The sequence below is a fragment of the Gymnogyps californianus genome, chromosome Z, assembly GCF_018139145.2.
Source record: "Gymnogyps californianus isolate 813 chromosome Z, ASM1813914v2, whole genome shotgun sequence".
NCBI classification, from domain to species: Eukaryota; Metazoa; Chordata; class Aves; order Accipitriformes; family Cathartidae; genus Gymnogyps; species Gymnogyps californianus.
In genome coordinates this window covers 40,966,466-40,990,950 of record NC_059500.1, presented here as the reverse complement: position 1 = coordinate 40,990,950, position 24,485 = coordinate 40,966,466, and the positions used below count along the sequence as shown (strand labels likewise).

At 42.7% G+C, this 24,485-nt stretch overlaps 1 protein-coding gene across 1 annotated transcript in view; it reads left to right on the top strand.

Moving 5' to 3' along the window:
* Positions 1-1,218: 1,218 nt before the first annotated feature.
* Positions 1,219-24,485, top strand: part of NTRK2 (neurotrophic receptor tyrosine kinase 2) — a 204,559-nt gene continuing 181,292 nt past the window's right edge. The window contains exons 1-3 of the mRNA XM_050912895.1: positions 1,219-1,427; positions 18,424-18,498; positions 18,737-18,808. Coding sequence (XP_050768852.1) covers positions 1,219-1,427; positions 18,424-18,498; positions 18,737-18,808 — 356 coding nt within the window. The remainder of the gene's footprint in view (positions 1,428-18,423; positions 18,499-18,736; positions 18,809-24,485) is intronic.

The window sequence follows — 24,485 nt, the reverse complement described above, 5'->3', positions numbered from 1 at the left end:
GGTGTAGGCGGGGGCGCGGTGCATGGCGGCGGCGGGACGCGCGGTGGCGCCTGCGGAGCGCCCAGCGCCGGGCACTGCGGCGGGCTCCCGCGCACCGGCATCGCTGCGGAAAACCCGCACCCGGGGGGGTGGGGGCGGAAAACGCAAAACATCCCCCGACCGCGGAGCTGTTAAGCGAAGGACAAGGCGTTTTGGGGAAAGAACAAGGCGCTTTAGGGTCGCTCATCCGTCGCCTCCCGGGGCTCTTACAACATCCCCCTTTATCACCCGATGGCGAGATCCCGCCCTGGCGGGGATGCCCAGTGCCCCTCGGCAAGGTGTCCCCGTCCGCCCGGCGGGGCGGACAGCCCGCACCGACGGCGGGGCGCTCCCCATCCCGCGGGGTGCGCGCGCGTGTATGTATCTGCGTGTATATGTGTGTGTGCGTCTGAAGGCTCAGGCGCAGACTGCCTATTGGTATCTCCTCTTCGGCACCCTCCCTTCTCTCCCCCTCCCCCTCCCTTGTTGCTTTTGTCTTTTTTTTTTTTTTTTTTTTTTTTTTTTTTTTTTTTTTTGGATTTCAGGCTCATTTTGTGGAGTTTCTGCCCCTCTCTGCGTCAGCCCCACGTCACTTTGCCGGCAGCTCCCCGGCTTGGGCTGGAGCAGGAGCCGGGGCTGCTTTATTATCAGCTGGAGGGAGGAGGAGACGGTGCGTAAAGCGGCGAGCACGGCGCCCCGAGCCCCGCCGCCGCTGCCGCGGGCTGCGCCTCCCTCCCCGCCCGCCCTCCCTCCGGCGGGCAGCGGCCGCCCGAGCCCCCGCAGGTAGGAGCGCAGCCTCCGCCACCTGCCCCCGCCGCTCCGGGCGTTTTGCAGCATCATCGGGAGCCGCCGCGGGGGCAGGCGGCGCCGCTGTCCGCCCGCCCGCGGGGCCGGGGGCAGGTGCCGCGCCGCGCCGCGCCGCGCCGGCGGCCCCGCTCGCCCCTCTCCGCCCCAATCCCGCCGCAGCGCCCGGCTCCGGCTCCCGCCGCCCCGCGGAGCCCCCGGGGCGGGCATCGCGGTGGGGCGGCTGCGGCTGCGGCTGCGGCGCGCCCATGTGAGCCCCGGCCGCGGGGTGCCCGCCCGCGGCGCGGAAGGCTGCGCACCCTCCGGGCGTGCGCCCCGGCAGCGGCGGCAGCGGCGGCAGCGGCGGCGGGAGCAGGAGGAGGCCGTCGGGGCAGCGCTGGAGTGAGCGGGGGCGGCATGGTGTCCTGGCGGCGGAGGCCGGGGCCCGGCCTGGCGCGGCTGTGGGGCTTCTGCTGCCTGGTGCTGGGCTGCTGGCGGGGCGCGCTGGGCTGCCCCGCGTCCTGCCGCTGCAGCTCCTGGCGGATCTGGTGCGCGGAGCCGGCGCCGGGCATCGCCTCCTTCCCCGTGCCGCAGCGGAGCGCCGAGGGCGACAATGTCACCGAGATGTGAGTACGGCCCGGGCCCGGCCCGGCCCCAGCCCGGGCGCGGGGGCGGCGGGACGGAGCAGCCGGGGGACGCTGCGGGAGGGGGCGGCGGGGGACTTACTCGCGCTGAAAGGCACTTGCTCCGCGGGCGGATGCGGTGGCTGGAAGCCTACAAGCCGGTGTGATTTAATTGGGACGCGACTTCCCAGAGACACTGCTGCGAGCCCACTGAGATGATGAATCCTAATTGCCCGCGGTGCGGGGAGCGGGGCGGGCGGCGCGGCGGGAGGGCGGCGCGGGGTCGCCGCCGGCCGCCGCGGGACCGCGGGCAGCCGGGGAGCGGGACGGCGCGCTGGGGTGCCGCCTCCGGCCCCGGCCCCGGCCCCTGCCCCTGCCCCTGCCCCTGCCCCTGCCCCTGCCCCTACCCCTGCCCCTGCCGGGGGCGCGCATCGCCCAGACCTCACCGCTGCGGCGGCAGCAGATCTGGAAGGGGGGGTTTATTCCATTTGTTTTTTTGCTTTCGCTCCCTCAGTTTATTCCTGCGAACCGAGAGTTTTGGTGGGTGCCCCTCACCCCCCATCTCTCCTATACTCTTTTTCTATTTAAAAAAAAAAAACCAAACAGGAAGGAAAAAAAAGGAGGGGATGCGGCGGATTCTGGTGGAAGGGACAGCGAACTATCTTCTCTGCCCTGGCCATAGGCATGCGAGCTTGCTTTGCCATTCTCAGTTAAGGTGGCTGGAAGGAGACAATACTAAGCCTGCAGAGGAATGAGCATTGTGCTGTCTCTCAGCAAGTGCTAGAGGATTAGGAAACCATCATTAATAGTGAGGAAGGTGCAAAAAGTTTTTTTTTTCTCCCTTACCCATGTGTTGCTTCCATCCTCTTTTGCCTGCAGATGGTATTCGGTGAGGGAGTTCTGTAGCTTTTCGTGTTCAATCCTGCAGCGTTTCACAGCACTGTACTCTGTGGCGTCCACATACGTTGCCTGAGAAAAGCTGCAAAGGCTCTTGCTGAGCAAAAAAATTTGGATACTGGATTTGTAGATGATAGATCTCAGGGAAAAAACCTTCTCAAGCTGTTTTGTCCATCTCCATATTTCCCAGTCCCTGTTGTGTCTGGATTATTTTCCATGGCATTTAATGTAAAAGATACCACAATATTTTCCCCCAAATCTATACAGATTTCTTACTATTTGCATTCTCCATCCTTCTTCTCTTTTTCAGTTTCCTTTAGAAACAATATAAAAATACCATGAAATACTGTGTGATTTTAGATTAAATTCTAGCCTTTGGGCTACCTTTCTGCAGTTTGCTGAAGTCAATTTGCTGCATTTCCCCGCATGTGTTTGGGGAAAAAGCTGGAGACATTAATTCCTACTACTCATATATGGCCTATGGTAAAGAAACAGTCTTTCTGCATCGTTACAGCAGTTACTGTTTCAGATGTTTGTTTAATATTCTGTGGATTGCTTCATTTAAAAAAAAACTGCTTTGAGCTATGCATCTCTGCTCATTTTCATAGGCTTTGCTAGCCTTATTATCCAGTACTTTCAATTTGGAGATAACAGCAATTTCCCCCTAGAATTTAAACTCTGTTTAAAAGGCCAGAGGAGAATACACATATGTAAATATGTATTCCAGCCATGATCAACTTAAAACATGTCTAGTTATTTTGCATTGACGCTTTTGGTTTTCATTTTCCTGTGTTTTTTGAGCATCACTGTCTTTACAGTTCTTTTCAGTTTTTACTGTATCATTCTGTGACATTGCACTTTGTTGTGTTTGGTGATCTAAAAATAATTTTGAGTCATGGATTTCTCAGGAGATGCTGTTGCACGTATTTAAGATGGTCTTTTCATGTGTACTTTTAACATAAAAAACACAGAGGCCCTTTAATTAGTTTATAGGCATAAATTAAAAATTGGACTGCAGTAGCTGTCACATTATTTCGTTGTGGGAGCTCAGTAAATAGTAAATATGTAGGGAAGCAGTTCTAATATGGTAGATACAGATTGTGGAAACATTTTTTAACACCGCACATGTTGCTTTATTCTAGCTAAGAAACAGGTTTAAGAGGCTGGGACATTGCATTTGACTTAGGAAGCTTCAGGCCTGATTTTTCTTTTATGAGCTCTATAGATACAGGGGCACAATTCCATTGGTCTCTGGTGGAATTACTCTTGGTATAAACAAGAGTGAGAAGAGCATAAGACAATTAATTTCTAGTAATTTATTCCCGTGTATTTCCTGAGTGTCTGTTGAGACCAATCCTTCATTTGTTGCTTATGTCCTGCTATTGAGGGGAGTAGATCGCACAGTCCGAGGCAAAACAACCACGGGCGCCCGGGGCGTGTGGGCTGAGTCAAGATCCTCACCTGGGCCATGTGCACTGGGAGTGTTGGGGTAGATGCATGGTTAGGGTGGGCATGTGAAACCCGTGGTGGTGCAGAGGGTTGGCTGCAGGCCAGGTGGATGGCACTCAGCAGGCAGGATGTGAGTGGGCAGCGAGGGTTTCCCCTTCGCTCTGAGAGGTGGGAGAGAAAGCTGGGGCAGTGCTGGTAGGAGTAACAGAGCTGCTGTCCCATGCATCGGGCAGCCTCTACCACTTGATGCCCAGGTGCTTCAGCTCTGTTTTGGCCCGTAGGTAAATTGCAGTTTAGAGCTTAATAAACACTCTCCTCCCAGTCCAGCCATTTCTTGATTCCTGGTGGGATCCCCCATCCAAATCTACTGAGAGCAGTAGAAAGACACCCAGAGCACATCTGCATCAGCCCTGTGAGGGCCAGCTGCTGAAACTTGGTGTGGGAGGTCATAAGAGTATTTATGCCTAGTGTTTTTCTTAGTCATCTTCCTCACTCTTTCTGTTCCTAGTTGTTTTTGCATAGTTTTCTGTTAAGGTGAGTAAAAGACAGATTTTTAAAATTCTCCGTCTCTAACAAGATTTTAGATTTGTCCAGTTGGCTAGGGTGCTGACGTGGGCTGGTCTTTATCTGGAAAGCATGTGCCAGTGCTAAAATCGCTTCTCATAACAGAGCTTAATCGTAATAATTGTTTGGTAGTTTTGATATTATTAGAAATAAATTTAACTCCAGAGTGAGATCCTGCATTAAAATCATGATATCAGTCACTGAAGCTCACATTAAGAGCCAAGGACCAAGAGTGGTGAGAGCAAAATGAGTATATAAGTATTGTTAAATCCATGCATTGTAGGCACAATAGCAAATAAGTAGCCCTCAGCGAGATCACTCAAGCAAAAATATTAATAGGACAGTAAATGAGTCATTTTTAAAGTGTTCAGGACTTCTTGTAAAAGGACTGGTCTAATATTTTCTCATTAAGTAAAATGTATTGTTAGTATATCTCAATATATACAACTCATCAAAGACTTTGATTTCAAAGTGTCTTCTTGCAGTGCATGTATATTCCTGGCCTAGTTTCACAGTTCTGGTATCAAGTCATTAATATGTTGACTTACGATTATTCAGGTGAATGGGGTTTGAAATTAATTGGTGTATTTCAGGAAGAACTGCTTGCCAACAAAATAGTAGGTGACTTTCAAGCTCTTGCCTATTAAAGGAGAGGTGATTGTGTATTGCGTACATGTCAAAACCACAAAATAAATTTCTAATGCAGTTATATAAAGCACTCTAGAATTGTTAATAAATAAGACAGGATAAGTAATTTATAGAGTAAATTATTTAACAAGTCATGTGAGCTTGTGCTAAAAAAAAAAGACGTTTAAATTCATATGAAGCTCAGAGCTGTTGGTATTTTGGGTCTCTTTCATTTTAGATTTCTAGGCTGTTGTAGATTTAATATAATATAGAACTGTCTACAAGGCTCCTCAGCCCCCAGCCCCTTCGTCCTCAGCTTCGCATGGCTTGGCTGGATTGAAAAATTATTTCTGGTGACTTGGAATTATATGATAAAACACGAGGCATCAGGCTACAAATTATTAAAGGGGTTTTGGAGAGTGGTGATATAATAGCTGCTTTTAGGAGTTTGTCCTTTTTCTTTTTTTTAAATCTTCCTTGAAAGATCTTGAGTAATTGGTTAAGGTGAGTTGAAAGGAAGCATTATGAAAATCAGTTTTGTAATTTCTAGGCTCTAAAAATACTCCAAACATCACAAAGCATTGGGTTTTGTGTGTACTGGGGTTCTTTTTTTGCTCCCAGGAAGCCTTTTGTATGGCTTGTTTTAGTCCTTGTCCTTCTGGTTGATGACTGATGGGGCTCCTCGGGGTCTCCACTGGGGCTGTCTCCGGCAGGCTGAGATGAAACAGCTCATGCTGGAGGAGGGCAGCATCCTTCAGGAGGCACTCAGTGTTGGGCAGGGTTGGGCTGGCAGAACACTGCCTCTCCCTCTATGTCTTTGGTCACTCGAGTGCTGAGAGAGGTTTGGGATTTATATACTAAAATGAAAGCTATTTGTATGAATTCAAGGATTTGGTCTTGAATATGTTGTTTTCAAGAAACCTCCACTTCTTTCTGTACTAATGAGAAAACAGAGGGCCCGGCAGTCCAGCCTGCGATATCTTTAGGATGGCATTTTCCAGATTTCTCTGGTTCTATTTTTTTCTTTATTATTTTTATGCTGACAGTGTAAGGGAGAAAGTGGCTTAGCAAGATTCTAGATCCCAAATCATTCTAAAGCAAAAACTTCTACATAACACAACAAGGGCCTTTTTTCTCCATTTTGGATTTCATTTTAAAGTAAGAGGGAACCCCCCCCCCCTTTTTTTTTTAGACTGCGGTTCTCTCCCTCCTGTGTTTGTCATCTGTCACTGCACAAATGTCTAACAATATGTCAATGAAGGTGGCCATCCAAATATCCTTGCCCAAGCTGGATGAGTGTAGCAGGTAATGAAGAGTAATAAAAGATGAAAAATGGAGCAGAGAACTCTAAAAACATCTAAATGCTTTATTGATGTTAAATGCATACTTAGCTTGTTACATCTGAAAAACCTCTCTTTGAAAACTGTCCTTTAAAAAGTGAACCACTGATTGTATAAATTCATTAATTTACATGCATTTCAAATGCAGAAATAAATTCACAGGGGTTTGAAAGCCTGTACTGCCTGGGATGTGAATATGCTTTGTTACTGGACGCTGTTTGTGTTTGCTAAGATCTCTTCATCCAGATGTATGTAGGCACACAGCTGCTATTAAAAATCAAATATAATCGGGATGCACCTTAATTCCGGTTCGATTGTGAGCCTATATTTTCAGAAACTGCAAAAAGCAAACCAGCCTACTCCCCCTCTTGAAATATGCATATGGAGATCCTGCTTCTTACATAGCTACTGTTAACCATAACATTGCACAGTCATAAAGGACTTATAGGAAAGGAGCCATGCCATGGAAATTCTGTTGTGAATATGCAATTTTTTTTATTTTCCTGGAAGAAAATGACCTGCATTGACTGTTGATCATTGATAGAAGTTATAGCTGAAAATGAAATATATTTAATACCAATTCAGCTATTCCTGTTTCTGGCTTGTGTTGTCATCGGTAGGATACATTCTTGAAGATCAGATTTCAGGTCAGTATTCTTTGGTTCCTAGACAAGGCGTGAAGAAATGAGATTTTTTTTGCAGAAGTAAGAGAAAGTGGAACGAGGCAGGCCAAAGGCCCAAGGCATTTTCAGAGGCACTTTAAGAGATCGTAATCTCTGAACGGTGTGACTTGAACCAGCCTTTTGCTAGGCCTGCTGGTCCTGATCCAGCAAGGTACTTAGGTGCCTTTTATCGCAGGGGGAAGCTGAGGCTGAGATTCTGGCCTTGTTAAAGTCAGTGACAAAACTGGATGGAATTAGTGTTTCACCAGGGTAGAGTAGTTTAGAGGACATACGCAAAGGATGAAAAGAACTTTGATTCAGGCGTTTTCCTGCCTAAGTTTGGAAGAGAAGGGGCCTGTTGCTCCATGATTTGATGTGTTTTTGACTTGTGGCTTTTTTTGGATCTCAAGCGTTTTCCTATTGTGTGAAGACTAAATGTGTTGAGGCAAGAGGAAGTTGACATTGAGTATTTTAGAGGGGTCTTTTACAAAGTTTTAGATAATTCTGTGTTGAAATGAACCTGCACCTCTGTGTGCAAAACAGTAGCAGCTGCAGTCACTACAGAAGCTTGTGCTGGATCCATAGAGGACACATGGTTCACTGTATACAGTTGTCTGATGTATAAATAAAAGAAGGGCAATACATTAATCAAAGTTAGTCCATTGATGAAACAGAAAAGCAGTGCGATGGCAACATTTCCAAGCTCCTTATGGAAGAGTCTGTTGATAGAGCTGTTGTTGGGCTGGGCAATTTACCTTTTTTCCTCTTGGTTTGACAGTTCAGCCAAAAGAAATCTTCCAGTTTTAGATTTAAATGAAATTATTTTTACCTTTTTTATTTCCTAACCATACATGTAAAAATAATTAAGGCTGTATTCAGCCGGTGTCTTGTGAAGAGTGGATGTCCCACATTGCACAATCAGATGCTGTATTCCATATGAAGAGCATATAGGACGTGACTTTTCCCATTCTTTTGCAACAACTGTCTGATTTTCTGAATGCCAGATGGCACAGCGAGCATATACAGATAAATCACGTGCACATACTGGGCATGTCAGACGTACTGGGCATGGACTGAGAGACTTTTCACAGCATGTGCTACGGGTGTCATGCGCTGGACTTGCTAATTATGTCTGGGACTGTCCCAGGCCTCAGCGTTTAAAATCTGGCAACTCCCTACGAACTGTGTAGCGAAGGCACTTAACTCCGCTGGCTACTCTCCTGCTCTCCATGGAGAGCTTGCTTCTACCAGGAAGTGATTCAGGAGGCTAAATTGGGTTCCTACTGCAAATTACCTGATGGAGGCGTCCCCTTCTCTCTCCACTGAGTATACGAAGACCTTGGGGACTTAGTTCACTGGGGTGAGTGGAAAAAGCAAGACCTTCCTTTTAGCAAGCAGGGACACACTGTGGAGTAAGATGTTTTTGTGGTCCCAGATGAACCATATCAGCAGTTCATGTGGGGAGCTGCTCTGCTTGAAGCAGAGCATGGGTCTGAACCAAGGTCTTGCATGTCAGCGTCTTAACTACTGTCCTGTATGGCGTACAGATGTGAGCTTGCCTCAGTTCTTCCGGTCTGAGTTGCCTTACTTGGCATAGAGTATTTAAATGTGCTTTTGGGACAGAGAGCAGGACAGTCGGTTTAGCTAAGCGACTGTGACGCTTATTTGTGTAGTGAGACAGCTGAGTCCTGCTCCTGCTCCACTGAGTGTTCAATTACAGCAAAAATTAGAACAGCAGGAATAGGTGATGTTGAGACTGCCCTCTCTCAGGTTGCTTTATAGTATGGTATCTTCTGAGAGACTGGGATCACATTCCCTTAGGGAGAGGAAGGAATTGAACCTGGTACCCCTGAACGCTACTGGAGCATTATTTCCAGCATTTCTTCCAAATCTGTGGTGTTCTACCTGACACAGACGTGTCTTTTTTTTTTTTTTTTTTAAACAGCTGAATCTATTTGATGGATACGGGTCTAGTTCAGGAAAATGAAATTCCCTGCCCCCCCCCCGTAGGTGAATAGTCTATTGCATATTCATCTCCTACTCGCCCCTCCATTCTTGCCTCTTCCTAATTTTTAGAAACAGGTTTTGGAACACATTATGCATACCGTGATCCTCACCTGGTAAACACATACACTGTACTCTCCTGCTGCGAGCAGTTCTGTTGACTTCATGGGACTAACTATGTAGTTAAGCATATGCTGAAGTATTTTACAATTTAGAGTGGTAGCAATACAAGTATCTTTTGAAGACGGTGTATTGCACACATTTATACATATATACAAAATTTAAAACTTTTCGGGTTAGATTCAAATAGATTTACAAACATTTTGAATTGGCACAAATCCACGTGACATCAAGGCACCTAAACAGAAGAATATTGATACTGGATACTACTTCTGTGCTAGACATCGCTGCAGATCCCAGACCATATTTGTGTGCAGCGACTATCTTGTTGCCTGGAGCCTGTGTCATTTGAGGGACATGGACCTAGGTGGCACAGCTGCAGAAATAGATATCACTTGTCCTGGAGGTGGACGTGGGTGGAAGAAAGACTCTGTTGACCTGCCCTGCCCTGAACGTTTCTCCCAACTCTCTGTGGCATTGCTGTCTGCATGGAGACAGAGCAGTTGTTTCTTCTGTTTGCTTGGTCTGGTTATATGCATAGTTTTCACCTGCTGTAGAGCACCTCTGCATATTCTTACAACTTTTAATGAACAGTTTAACTTGAAGCAGTTTTGCTCTTCACAGTGGGTATCTGACATGAAAGATTTAGGAGGTGAGAGTCCTAGCAGTTGGAGGTATCATCGAAACATCTGCTTGATCTTCTATAATTGCAGGTGAACACTTCACCTTCACCACGCACATCCTGGGGGGGGGGGGGAATGCTGCAAAGATGTGTAGGTTGGAGGAGCGCTGAAAGGCATGTGCAGTGGTGTGGTGTGATCATGAGAACCATAATGAGAAACAGGCTGGCAGATGAGAAGGATATTACTCTACTCATAAGCAGTGGCAGGGACAAAAGCTGTAAAGGTAAATGAAGAATGCTATGAAAGTAGTGGTGGATAAGGAGAAGGCAGCTTTGCAGAAATAGTGAAGAAGTTTGAAGACTACTGTAGCAAAAGATGTCACCTTGTGAAAGAGGTACATGCAGGGTGAGAGTTTAGTTTGAAGGGAAAATGGTAGAGAAGATGATCTAAGACTTGAAATGATGTTAAAATGGAGAATTAATGCTTACAAAAGAGTGTATTTTCCTGAAGTATAACAATTAAGGCATCCATGAGTGGGTTTTTAAGTAAAGGTGATCTCACTCTAGAAGAGGCAATACCTATATGTCAGGCAGCAGAACGAACAGAAATACAAAGAAACCTGGAAGACAGACACAGGACACTTGTTTGTGTGTACCATTGCAAGAGAGAATTTCCCAAAACATGGGAACATGGAAAGTTATGGAAACAGTGGCAGCAATGCATCAGTCAGCACAAGTATTAGAAATACTCTGGATACTCACAAATGTGCAGAAAGTGTAATAATAAACATGTCATCAAGCTAATATATGCAGTGCAATTAAGAAACTACTTATATTGAGTGAAGAACAGGATTCCTCAAGTGAAGAGAAAATTCCTAGAAAAAGGAATGGTAATGGAAGAAGCTATAAGTTCAAAAGATTGGCCAGTTAAAATGAAGAGGAGTGGACTATACAGGACAGAGAACAGAATGGAAATAAATGTGATAAAAGAAAGTGAAATAGGGAACTCTGAAGAGCACATAAATGTGGAAGAGTGAAGAGTGCCTCTGAAAGGCGTTAGCAAAAAAGCCATTTTAATGCTGTTGAAATGCTCTCTGAAAAATGCATTGATTAAATAGTAAGAATGGTGTTGACATAGAGAAGGTGGCAACCTGTTCTGGGCCTAGAAGAGTGAGGTAAACGTCAAGAGAGTCAATATCATGTAAAGTAAAAAAGACAACTCATAACCCTTTTGGAATGCTTCGGTAACATAATGTGAAGATGTATTCATGTATGTCTTCCATTAAAAGACAAGATATGCCTTGGAGAAGACACAGATCTGTGGTCAGGGCTACACAAGATGTTTCATAGGTCTTGGGAAAGAGGCTAGGAAATCAGTTGTGAACCATGGCAGCAGATGGTATCATTTGAAGAATGGAAAAACATCTACCAGTTGGGTTCTCTATGTAATAATTGCAGAGAAAAAGGGTAGAGATTATGACCATATGTAGACTCTCAAGACTTAAATAAAAACAGAAGAAGGAAAGCTTTTGCTGGCTTATGGAAAGGGAAATATTGTTTGAGATGTCAGGAGTCAAATTATTCAGCAAATTTAATGCATTAACAGGTTATAGATGGATTTGCCTGGATAGATGCCTTCAAGTTTTGCAGTTTCACTCCATCGTTTGGAAGTACTGTCTTTTGATCTGTATTTGGCATGAGGTGTATTGCATGCAGTGAATGAGACAGTGGACAGTGTAGCAGGTATGGACATATGTCTCGATGATCCAGTGAATATCAGAGCAGATTGAACAGAGTATTTGACATTCCAAGAGCCAGTAATTTTAAACTGAATAAAGCCAGGTATTAATGTCAAACAGTGGAAATAATGTATGTGGAGGGAAGACTGACCTCAGAAGGAATTTCTTACATTGAATCAGAGTCAGGGAGTACTGAACATGTCAAAGCCTGGAGATAGGAAAAAGACTTAAAATGTTGTAAAGCATACTGATTTGTGTCAACAAGTGCATATCTAACTCTGAAGGAGGTGCAACTCACTTAAGACATCGCTTCCACAAAGTCACTACCTGAACATGGGCGCCTGCAAAGAAGAGAATTCAAAGGATTTGACATCAACTAAAATGCTTTAATGTTTTGATTCACTGAGGGACCTAAAAAGATGCATATAAAGGATGGTTAGGAGCAATCTTACTGTGCTGTTATGGAACTGATGTTTTGCTGTTCTCATTTGCATCAAGGCCAGTGGACGGCTACAGAGGTGGTGTATGCAAGTGCTGAAAAAGAGAGTGGTTGTGTTACTAGTTTTTGAAGAGTTACTGTACTAGGTGGTTCTGTAGGAGAAAGAAATGTCACAGCTATTTGTTTGTATTCATTCATTCCTTTGAGATGCTCTTTCTTCCTTGCAAGCCAAATAATAATAATAAAAAAATTAGTCTTATGTCTGCTTTCTGTTGAGAACTAATGAAAAGCCACATTCACTACTCTCCTTTTGTATGTTATTTAATGTGTGATTTTTAGTGTATATATTCTAAAGGGACTGTACAGGAGTATAAGCCTCTTCCTCACAGTCTGCAGAGATGATTTCATACACAGTGGATGAAACATGTTTTGTAGATAAGTATAAGGCCAGTGATTAAGACATATCTTTTTGAATAAATAGATTATAGTCTGGCCAGCTGATACTTCTTTCTGACTATATCAAAAAATATCACCATTTCCAAAATATCTTTGCTAAGGAAAAGCTAGACTGTAGCTGTCAATTGTCCTCTGGAGAAATGTCAAAAATTGATGTCTTGGTGAAATATCAAATGTACGAACTTCATGGAGCTCAAGGGGGAGGACAGGTCTCCGAATGGAGAAAACAGTTAAATAAGCTTTGTATTCATTTTGGGGAAAGTAATCCTGAAGGTGGAGCTCATCAAGGGCATGAATCTTAAACCTGGAAAACTGCATGAAATGCCTTGAGAGTTTGCTTGATTTGGTAGTCTGCTCTTTGAAGAGAACAGAACAAACACCTTGAAGCCAAATCAGAAACAAAGTAAGCCCAAGGGTGCATTACATTTCATTTTCCCTGCCTCTAAATATAGTAACTCTTTCCTTAAACTCTGCATTGCAGACATGTTCATTTATTTTTACTTTTGCCTTCATGTTTGCATACTGTAAAGAGGGAACTAAGGTTGGCTGGCAAACCGTGGGCTTTCCATTTCCCAGGGAGTTGTCATAAACAAGAGTATGGATCGGCTCCTGCAGTGCCAAAACAAAATTGGGATCTCCACTGAATGCCCGCTTTCTCCTACTTTAAGCTGGTGAGTTGGCACTAATTGTTCAGGATGACAGCTTTGGAGAAGCAATTCCCAATCGCAACTGTGTACTACTAATTGGATACTACTAATTGGATAATCATAGTATGTTGGCATGGAGCAGAATGTCTGAGCCCCGCCGTCTCTTGGCAGTTGATGCAGCCACACATCAAGAACAGGGAATTCTTGAAGGTAACTGTGATCTGTGACCTTGGCCATGAGATGCTGAGTTCCAGATTGCCCTGAATGGTGCGTTATCTGAATGTGGGATATGTGTAGTGAAGGATTTTCTCAAAAAATGGGCGTGCCTGTGCCTGTAAGGAAAGATCCCGGAGTTAATTACGTCAGCTCCAGAGCTGCTGTACTGGCACGTGGAGAGCTAACTACTGTAGTCTTCTGTGACTCATGGTTAAATACTCTAAATGGGAGGAAAAAAAACCCTAAAGGATGACTTAAGGAGCCTGTGACATTGGCAATCAGTTTTTCACTCTTTGTGAAATACAGAGTGATTCACAGTTTAAAAAAAAATACCACCACAGCACTTGCTCAGAATTTGTCAGGAGACACCATACAGCCAAGGAGTCGAGCACCTGTTTGTAAAATTGCTGAGTGGTAGGTTAAGTCCACAGTGGACTAACTCAACACACTGTCTCTTTCCTGAGTTCGGGCATGCTCTTTTAGCAGTAGAAGTTCTGTTTCTTGAAGTTGGCTTCATGAAATCTGGCACTGATGGTGCCAGATGGAGACAGCAAAATAGGATAAAATAATTGGAGTAAGCCTGTATATCTGTAGAGAACTTTTTGCTTGTAGCTGTCTATATCATGCTCATTGCTTGCTGTTAGCGTTTCCTTCCTAGGGGGAGCTTGGTCCTCTGTAGAAAGATTTCTTGGCTGAGCGGAGATTGTGTCATTGGTCCCTACATCTGAAACCTGGCATTCCTGATAAGCAACATTGTGTAGCTCTAGGCTTAATTTTCAGACTATGTGAGTTCACACCCCTTGAGCATTATTTTAAATTTGGTTTCAGAGGGGCTGCAAATGAAACCCATTTGAGTCTGCCAGGTTTCATCAAGTATTGTGTCCAGCTTACAAATTTTGCATGATTTTGATGCATAACCATAAATCAGCCTAGGTGTGTCGAAAATGTCCCTAAGTTTTAGCAAACCTTTTGATGAACTTCGTCTGACATTCGAGTTTGTAAGAAAATACAGCACTAGGGAACTCTGCAGTGTTTAATTGTCGATGTCACCATACAGCTCTCACAGTAGTGTAGACTAGGGACATACGTGACCTGTCATTAAATGGTAATTCATCTACTGACAGTTCAATGTCTGTAGTGTGCTGCCTTTTCCCTTAAAAATTTAGTGAAGAAATAACTCGGAGTATAAAGTTTTCCCAAAGTTCAGAAACATTTCACCAGGGAATGTTTATTAATTTTAAAAACTTTTTTCCCAGCTGTGTGAACCAGAGCTAGACATACAATTGATTTATTTTTTGGAGTGTTAAGAAGATATGTTTCCCACAAAGGGAGTTTTCTGGCAACAGAAATACTTCTGGAGCTGAATTACGATGTTATTTGCTTGCATCTATGTTGTTAAGACTAGTGTGCGCTAGTTTTCCAGCATGTCCTTGTAGCTCCAAATGGAGTAGTAGACTTTAATGTACATTAATCCAGAGGAAATAGAGTAAATCAAATAAATTAGGAAGGCGTACTTCTGCTGACCATCTTTTTTCAGGTTAAGGAAAAAATTTGAAACTTAAAGTGAAATCCTTTTTTGAGCTATTGAGGCACAAAATAATCTAGACTGCTTTAAAGAGCAGAACCTGCTTTCTCTTCATGCTTCTGCAGTTCAGATGTTGCTTCACTGATGTTATACAGACTGTAGCCATAGTCTTTCACATGTGTAATGAGCAGAAGTGAAGACCACCCTCTTAAAGGAGAACTTACTTGGAGGAGTTAACTCTGTTACAATAGGATTTTAAAATATCCTTTCCAGAATGTTGCAGAAGTGGTGAAGTATGAGTGTGTGACATTATTCAATAGCTGCTGAAGTGTGCTGAGATGAACGTGTTATTGTAGGTTGCAGTGTGCAGTCAGTAGGTGTGTGATTCTGAATGCCTTTATTAGAATTAATCAGTAGTTTACAAAGGGGAGATGAAATTAAAGGTCTGAAAACAAATATTGTTTGCTGATGACTCATTGAAGGAGAGGCAGAATGCTATAGTATAATCAAGCAAATAGTATTGTAGGCAGCTGAGGGTTTGGTTTAGAGGCAGCAATCGGTATTTGTGAGCTGATACATGGGATCCGACTGGGTACTATCCAGCCAGGTTTTGGCAGTGCTGTACTTTGCTGTGGTGTGCAGTGGGAGCTTCCAAGCTCCTCACGTGACTTCAGCCAGCCGTGAGTCAGGATGTTTTTCTTCTGTGCTACAATAAAAACGTTCAGTTAAAGAATAGGGTGGATATTCTTAAGGGCAGGTAGGCAAATTACATTTCTCAGCGTCGCCCACTGCAAGTCAGAGCTTTTAGAGTATTAATGTTTGATGATAAGTAACATCAAGGTAGAGTAGTTGTGAAGGAGGTAAAAATAGGCTTCAGTTAGGGAGAGGTTTTATTTCAAACCTCCCTCTAAATTAAACAGAAGAACAACTTCCCCTTACAGTGTACAGCTACATCATTGTACTCCTTTCTTTCTCACTGCTATGAAATAGCTGCAAAAGCTTAACTTAAAACAGACTTATTAAGCAAGTAAGGAAGCGTAAGAGGATGTGACCTGCTTATGGTAAATTACATCTGTCCACTCTTTCTTCAAGGATTTCCAACTGAGTGAAATTTGCTTTACTGTCATGTTCTGTACTGAGAGTGTTTTTACAAATGTATTGCAGAGCAGTTATTGTTTTGAGTTAGTCGCACTTAGCCAGAATTTCTTCTGGGTCCCTACTCAAAGTATGGTTATGGAAAATTAGTGGTTTCTTTTGGTTCTTTCAGTTAGGAATTGGAATCATAAATCATTCACCATAAAGAAACTAGTACCAGCTCAGAGTAAAGTATGGCCCCCCTTGCTTTTCTTTTAAGGGATGCAATAAGAGAAGGAGAGAAAAGATCATAAATTCATGCCGCTTCTTCTTCCCAAATATCATCTTTTTGGTTTGTCCCCTAATGGACCGACACTGATCTTTTTATATAGATTGTGTGCTCATACTCAGATCTTCGTCTGATGTGAATTGTGGTAGCTTCATTGACTTCAGCAGAGCTGAGCTGTTTTACACTGGCTGAGGCTTACCACAGGATGTAATACACTAATACATTTCTGTGTGACACTATAAGTTATGTCAAGTTCTGGAGCTTCTCGTAGTGGGAGGTTCTGGTTAAATGTTTTTATGATTAAAATTACAATGTCAGATTTGGATGGGTGGTAAGTGCGTTTAAGTGATTGATCTGCGTTCTGGCAGTGTTTGTCAGAGGTTTTTTTGATGGCTTAATCTTCAGCTAGTACAACTGGTTGCTCAGTTTCTTTTCTTTTACTCTTCTGAGTCTCTTCTCCCTCTGTGTTTCTGTGTCCATTTTCCTCAATTCCAGCTCTTCTGTGTTTTCCCTATCTCTATCTGGTCTTGACAGGATTCTCATTGGTTGAACGCTGAGGGCGGGATGAGGAAGGTATCTTCAATACCTCTTGTATAACTTTATTTTAGCATGATGAGGTCCAAGCGACAGAGAAGATGATACTTAATTAAATAATGAGTTCTTCAGGGCAGGTTCAGAGGAAGTATGGTCATCCACTTGCAGGACTCTCAGGTGGAAGAATTGATAGTCTTTTATAAACTACTTCATTACTTTTACTTGGCAAAATATGTAAATTTACCAACCAACAACTGAAAAAATAGATTAATAAACCCCAAGAGAGTAAATCAGATTGCCTTAAAAAATCCAAGGAAGGAAACACAAAATACAAAGGACTCTATTATCTTGTAATGGGTACGCCATGTTAATTTTATCCTAAGGACTCCTGCAGAGCAGTCAGTGTCATATGATGCTGTAGTAATGTGTTTTGTTTAGCGTCATGCATTGTCTTTTTACTGCCCTTCTTTTTCCCAAGGGATAATGAATCCCATTAGGGGAAGCTTTTTGCTTTTCCTGGTACTTGGCAAGAGCATAGCCCAAATCAGCTTTGCAGCTTTGGAGGAAAGCCCAACCCAACTTTTGGGATTCTCAAGCTTCTGTTGGGATGTGGGCACACAGTGAATGTCTCTAGCACACCAGCTGAGGTAGATGGGTTGCTGTTGGGAAAGCAATACACCTTCTTTCCAATTCACCAGAATTCCCTTTAAATTAAAAAAAAATGCTTAAAATGAAGACAAGTTTTATTCTAGCAAAGAAAGACTCCTTCTTTTTAGGAAAACCTGCAGCTTTGGTTAGTTCTGGATGCTCATGAAAATACAGGTCAATCTCTGTTTAAGTTTTTCTGGGACTGGGGTTACTTTTGAAATGCATGGACTCTTTAGCAAGGCATCTTTTACATCAGGCTCACTTTTCTGCCCACAATGTCAGCTGAATTACAGTTTCCACTGATTTCTTCTTCCTAGACTGCATGATCTGCACTGTGAAACTTTTTTTCTTGCTGCAGAAGAGGTAACAGATTATGTATCATCCCATAGATTATCTATAAAACATTTTAATTTCCAGTCTGTGGGATGTCACTGGTTATTCATAGATCTCACATGATGATAATACAAAGGACCAGTTTGCATGCCCACATCCTTTTGGGGTTCAGGCAGATATTCACGGTATGTGAGGGGACTCAGTGCTTTAGTCCACTATGACAGTTTCTGTTCTCTTAATTTCTGCTTGTGTATGTAACATCATGAAGTACAGCCTCCCTTTCCTCAGTTTCCTATTGCCACACCTTGTAAATAGAACTGAAGCTACTTTGTGGCAGGGAGAAAATCAGTTTAACAAGTGATTAAGTTAACAACATGAGAGAAAAGACTAGGGCAGTCCGATCCCCCCTCCATGTAAGTGAGGGTAACTCCACTGCCACCATTAAAGTTGGCCCTTTTGCTGTTGTGAAATCCGTGAGGTAGGGAAGTGTGTCCTGGAAAACAGTGACACTGTAATGCAGCTTTATTTACTGTGCCTTCAGGGTGACTTGCTTCCTTGATGAACAAGGCTTCATTTCCCCTGTGTAAAACTCAACTGTTTCTCCTCCAGCCCTGTCCCGCAAAGTACCATTTAAATGATGGGGAAGATTTTAAGGAGCACTTCTGCTCTGCAGATGCTCTAACTAGATCGTAGTGTTAATTGCAATAGATCAGCAATCACTGCTGACTTTCAGACATTAGTGCTTGATCTCTGAACAGTCAAAGCCATGGAAGGATCCACTTTCATACTTTCTTCTGTCTTGCTTTTTGAACAGTTACATCGCAAACCAGCGAAAATTAGAAAGTATCAATGACAATGAAGTTGGATTTTATGTTGGACTTAAAAATCTGTGAGTATATGGAATGCATGTTTTATAAAGCTATTTTTTCTTTATTTCTTTTATAGAAGCATATAGAGACCTCATCAGAGTGTAGGCCTAACTTTGTGTGTTATAGAGGACAGTTGTAGGTCTTGCGGTTCAGCCTTTGTTGAGATTTCATCCATGCTCTTATTTTAGCCATTATTATCATTATGCTTTCCATTGTATTTTAAATGAAGTATTCTAACAGTTTTATGTATTTTCACAGGACTGTGGTGGATTCAGGCTTAAGATTTGTGTCCCGTCAGGCATTTGTGAAAAATGTCAACCTACAATACATGTGAGTAAGAATAGCGTCTACCTTCTAAGTCAAAACAGTCCAACTCATGTTAATTTATTTCGTTGTTAATTTATTTCTCTCTTTTACCATTTCCTTCATTAAAAATGTTTTAACAAGACAGACTTATAATGGTCTTCTGTCATTAATTGACCCTAAATAAGATACGTATGATAAGGAACTGGCAGAACATAGGACGTGTGTGGTAAGGAACTGGCAGATCATAAGAACATAACGTGGAATGGTAAAAAGACCGTCCAGTTCTTTATCCTGTCTCTAACAATGGATTCTGGCTGCGTCTTTTGTGGTAAGTAGTGTAGCACAGAGAGTGCCTCTTTCAGCTGAGTCAGTTGGTGCTGAGGGTATGATGTCCACACTATGTATCACACTCAGTGACATGGGTTTGACTAGCTCTAGTCTGATTCAATGGGCTGAACATGTTTTAGCAGCTACAGTGCAGTAGCTGCATGCATGGAGCACATCTAATGTAATTTGACCAGTGTGTGTGCCCAGAGACTGTGGCATGACTATGAACTTAAGTCCTGGGTATCATCAGAAGATTCACTTTGGAAGCTCACTCAAGATCTGAACTAATGCCCCCAAAGCAGAATATAAGAACGAGGTTACTTTCACACCCAAATGCAATTTGTGCTTCATGAACTTCAGGAAGCGGAGTTGGTACCTATGCAGCTTTTTGACTGTGTTTTTAAAGATTACTTACATTTTAGATTTAGCCAAGGCTGAACTGATCAAAGTTCTTTATAAAAGTACAGAGCAAAATAATCAGCTAAAATGAAAGACTTTGTTTCTTTGTAGTATAAGTACACGTCCCTGAAGGACTGTAGTGCCTTTTGGTGGGACAGACATGGAGTAGCTCGCTTTGCTACTTACATGGAAGACTGTGGATCTAGTCCTACAAAACATTGAGATCATGGGAGGGGCTCAGTTCCTCACGGGTACCTTGTTGTAGCCAAGTGTTCAAGTGTGTGTTTCAGTCCATCCATCTTCGTTAGATATAGTTAAACTTAACCCTTTGCTTTTGTTAAAGTCCTAATCAGAGTGGGAAGACATAAGGCCAAGCCTCGGGCTTGTAAGATACTTCCTTGTAATAGGGAAGAACTGTTGAACAGAGCACAGGGCTGATTGCTTTGCTAATGACATGGAATAACTTTCTGCACCTGTGTTTTCCAAAGAATGGCAATTAATTCATGTAAAGAAGTGGATGTGAATGTCCGTATCTGCCTAAACAGTAACTGCTGTTCTTAATGTTGAACAGTCACTGGAGAAGTGTGAACCAGATCTTGTTGGCCTATGAGGCTTACATATTACTTCATATAGTCATTAATAAAGTAAATAGCTTTTACTATAATCAGTTGGTGATATAAGGGAAGTACCTTCTAGAGTAAATTTGTGTGTTTACCTGTGTAACAATTGCTCAGTGAATTATGGTTGTAAAAGATGAAATTCCATAAAGCCAAGTGCATATGCACTGGCTGTGGAAATGCGCGATATGAACTTACTGGCTGAGAGGCACATTTGCAGAGAAACATTTAGTGGCTGTGCTGGGACAGAATCTCAGCGTAATGCGGCAGAACAAAGCAAATTCAATCTGAGATCAAAAGGAATTTTGTGTTAGATTTTTACATCTTTTCCCTGTTACCTTAGCTGCTGGGAAGGCATCTATCAGAATACTGTATATAGATTAGGACACTGAATCTACCCATCTTGAAAGACGTTACAAAGAAGAGCAACAGAGCTATAAGGAGCTTGTAAAGCAAATAATTTAAGGAGACTCAGAGGCTGAGTGTGTTCAGTATGTTGTCCAATAAAGAGAAGACTGCAAAGGAACATACATCTTATCTTTAAAAGAAGAGCAATTATGATGAGGAGAGCAATCAGTTCTCTCCATGACCATGAGTAGAGAATGAGAAATAATGAATTTAATTTGGAGCAAGGTAAATAGATGTTTGGAAGACCTTCCCAGCTGTATGGGCAAGTAGGCATTGCAAAAGGTAACTGAGACAATTGGTGGGATCCTCTTGATAGGCTTCTTTGCCTGTTTCCTTAGGGAAGTGGGTTTCATGCAGTCACAAAGTGTCTCTGTCCCCAGTGGTTGCTTCTGACCAAAACTTATACAGGTAAACAGATTTTCTGAAAACTGACCATTGGACAGAACAGGGAGACCCTATTAGAGTTCCCACTTAAGGGAAAAGTATCGTTGTGCATATATGACCTGCTAGGCACTACAGAATCCACGTGGACAAGATGTCTTTAAAATACTTCAGCCACAGGAAGAGCTTCAGCTGGAGCACACGGTCAAACGTGGAATACGTATCTGTTGGTAAGCAGGCTTTACTGGATCTGTAGTTCATGAAGCTGCTTGCTGGAAATAAATTAGGCTGACTGACATCTGTTTGGTTGATGTACGTGGAATCCTGATCCAGAATACTTACATTATGAACGAGGAGCTTATCCAGTCTCGTACTGTGTTTTCTTTTGGTGGGGATTTAGAAATGTTAGCAGACACAGGATAAGCCCAGATAAGATGGAAAATATTAAGTGGCACCACCTGCTCTATATGCACATGACAAAGCAGTAAGTATGGAGACATTTTTTGCCGAGGCTGATCTATTATCTCTGCAAAAAATACATTTCTTTGTTTTCTTTGGCAAGTCTTCATGCACACTAAAATGTTTCTGAAAACCCCAGTGAATCACTGCTTGTTGTCATCAGCAATAAAACTCTTGTTGACTGCACTGGGAATGAAGTGCAGCCCCTGTTGTGGTCAGGACAGTGAAAACTATTAAGAGCTGAAATAATTACTTTACAAGAGTAACCTCCAAGTACGGGTCTTTGAGAAGTCTTGCCTTTTATTTTGAAACAACAGTTTGTTACTATCCCCTAAAGAAAACAAAAACTCCAAACCCTTTTCTGAAGACTGATGTAACTGTATAAGCTTTAATTTTGCTAGTGATACTATTACAGTTTTCTTTTTCTTCTATGAAAAATCTTTTGATGTAGTTAAGGAGCTTTGTTATATGAACGTAGTATTTTATGAATCATATAAGAATATCAGATTATAAGGAACTTAATAACACACATTTCCTTAAGCCCTTTTTTGTCATTACCTTTTTTTCTTAGACCAACTTCCATAGCCGAAATATCTTTCTAGAGTTATGTATGATGAGAAGATTTGAGTAACAACATAAAGAACAGGAAAATAAATGCTCTAATAGATATTACTTAAGTGTAATTAATAGCCTTGCTCATCTAATTCTGGTGTTCTCATTGACCTTAGACTCAAATTAGTCAACAGTCGCATTTAACAAGCTATTAAACAGTCCTAGTTTGGTAGTGCTGTAGTTTATAAGCTTATCTGCTGCTAACAGTAATTTTAATGGACCTGTGTAATACACATGCATGGTATACTGTCATTACCCTTAAACATAAAAATACATTTCACAGCAAGTGCATATTTCCAAAAACATTAAAAAATAGCTATTGTTATGTGCCAGGCTGTGTATAATTGTATCGCTGAATCATACATTTGTGAGCGTAGTGTATATACAGCTCTAGGTATTAAGATGTGTTTGTATCTCTACACTGTTCAGATTTAGGTGAGGCAGCCAGATGAAACCATTTGAGACCTTGCTGCAGATTTTCCCTTGCTTGCACACAGGGCTGGCTCCAGCCATAGGCAGAGCAGGCAGTTGCCTGCGGAGGGAGACTGAGCATAGCAAAATGGCCATTTCTTCACCTCTTCCCCTCAGTTCTTAGATCTGGTTCCCTCCTCTTCCTTCTTGCCTCCCCTTGCCAGGAGCGCTATAGGTGGTAGAGCTGTGCCTGTGTTGCTAGCTGTGTGAATATTTATGCAGCTTCTCAGGCTGCTTCTGCACTCCTTACATTGCCACAGGTTTACTTTTAGCTGAATTAGGGCTAGCAATTTTCATGTGAGCTTGATACTCGTATGTAAAATACAGCCTCGCTTTTGACTGAATTTGGGTCCTCTCCCTAGGTATAGCTTTGGAGCCAGGCTCTGTACTCCAGACTTTTTTTTTTTTTTTTTTTTTTTTTTAAGGAAAAAAGACTTTGGAACCCTAGATGTATCTTCTTTGGGCTGCTCACCATGATCTTTTATGTGTAGTTGAATTGGGGAACTAATTTATATCCTCTTACTCTCTTTCCATGGAAGTGGAAGTGTGGTCCTTAACTACTCCATAATAATCCTGGTAGTGATTTTTTCACTTAACATGAATTAAAGGGACCACAGCAGGCATCTCTATAATCAATATAAAGTGATCAGTTTATGAAAAATATATATAACATTAAATTTACTGTCAAAGTATCTTTTAAGGTGATAAATCTGTAACAGTGGTCTGAAAAAGTTCTGTTGAATCACTTGTCAGCTTGAAAAATCTTAAAGTGCTAAACTACACGGGAGAAAAGGCTACAGTCTTGGAAGCACTAAATGTTTCAACCCATGATCAAGAATATAGGCACAGGAATTTTTAATTACTTTTCTTACTGTTCTTACTTCCCTTTCCTGATGCTTATCAAGCACAACTGGTAAAAATCTGAAAAGACCATTAAAGCTATCAAAGTGCTTTTGGTTTTTCAAAACTGGAGTTGTTAAAATAATGACTCTTTATTCTTTTGATAGTTTTACTTAAATTATCAGTCCCATTTTTTCACTGGCTCACATGGAGTCATTGATACTTGCACAAAGTGTTCAGAAAGTAACATACCTGCTGACATTTGGGCAGTAAGTCTGGCTCATGAATCTAAACAAGTATGGGCTATTCTTCTGCCTAAAGGTTTGCAGTAATCCTCCAAAAGCAATGACTGGCCTCAGGCTAAATGACAAGAAGATATAGCTATGGCAGCACCTAATTCTCACAGTCTGCTGTCTGATAGAGTTCATAGCTCTGAAGCAGGCAGCTCAGCACCTCGTGAAGAGATGGGATGAGTTAGATGACCATGAGTAAGTTGAGCAAGGAAACGTGTAAGCAACTAGGAGGAAATCTTTAGGAAAGACAGGACTTCAGCCCTGCCCATGAAGTAGGTGGGCTGTTATGTCCATGCTGGGTTACTAACAGCAAACCCGCTCCCAGAGTCAGTCTTTATGTTTTTAAGATATCCTTGGTAATTTTATTTTTAAAGTGTTGTTTTCTTAGAAGAAAAAAGAGAGAAATACTATCTCAGAGGATGGCTGAGGCTCTTACGTAAGCTGTTTGTGGCCCATTTTCAGATTTGTATTGTGATACTTCAGTATTTAGAAGGTGTTGGTGGTAGAGAGTTTCAAATCCCTGGTGATTGGTTTGGAATCAGAGTTTGAGCCTGGCTCTCCCATCAGGGTGCCAGGGAAGATCACACAAAATGAAGTGGCTTCAGCTGGACAGAGATTTCCCTGAGGAATCCGTCGTCTGATGGTTAGGGAGTCCTTCTGATATGGAAGAGCAGGGTCCTCTGCTGTGGGGAAACCAGGAGTTGAACCTGGTCATCACATGACGTGGAATATGTTGCCTCCCACTAGAGTAGTGAGAGGCATTGGCGCCTGTCTGCAGGTAAAGCCCACTGTATATCTGGTAGTCTTTCGGGAAAGGTAGGATTTAGTTGCTGCACAGGTAAGAGAAGCAGGTGCATACGTCGTTTGGTAATACCACAGGGGCATCCGCATGTG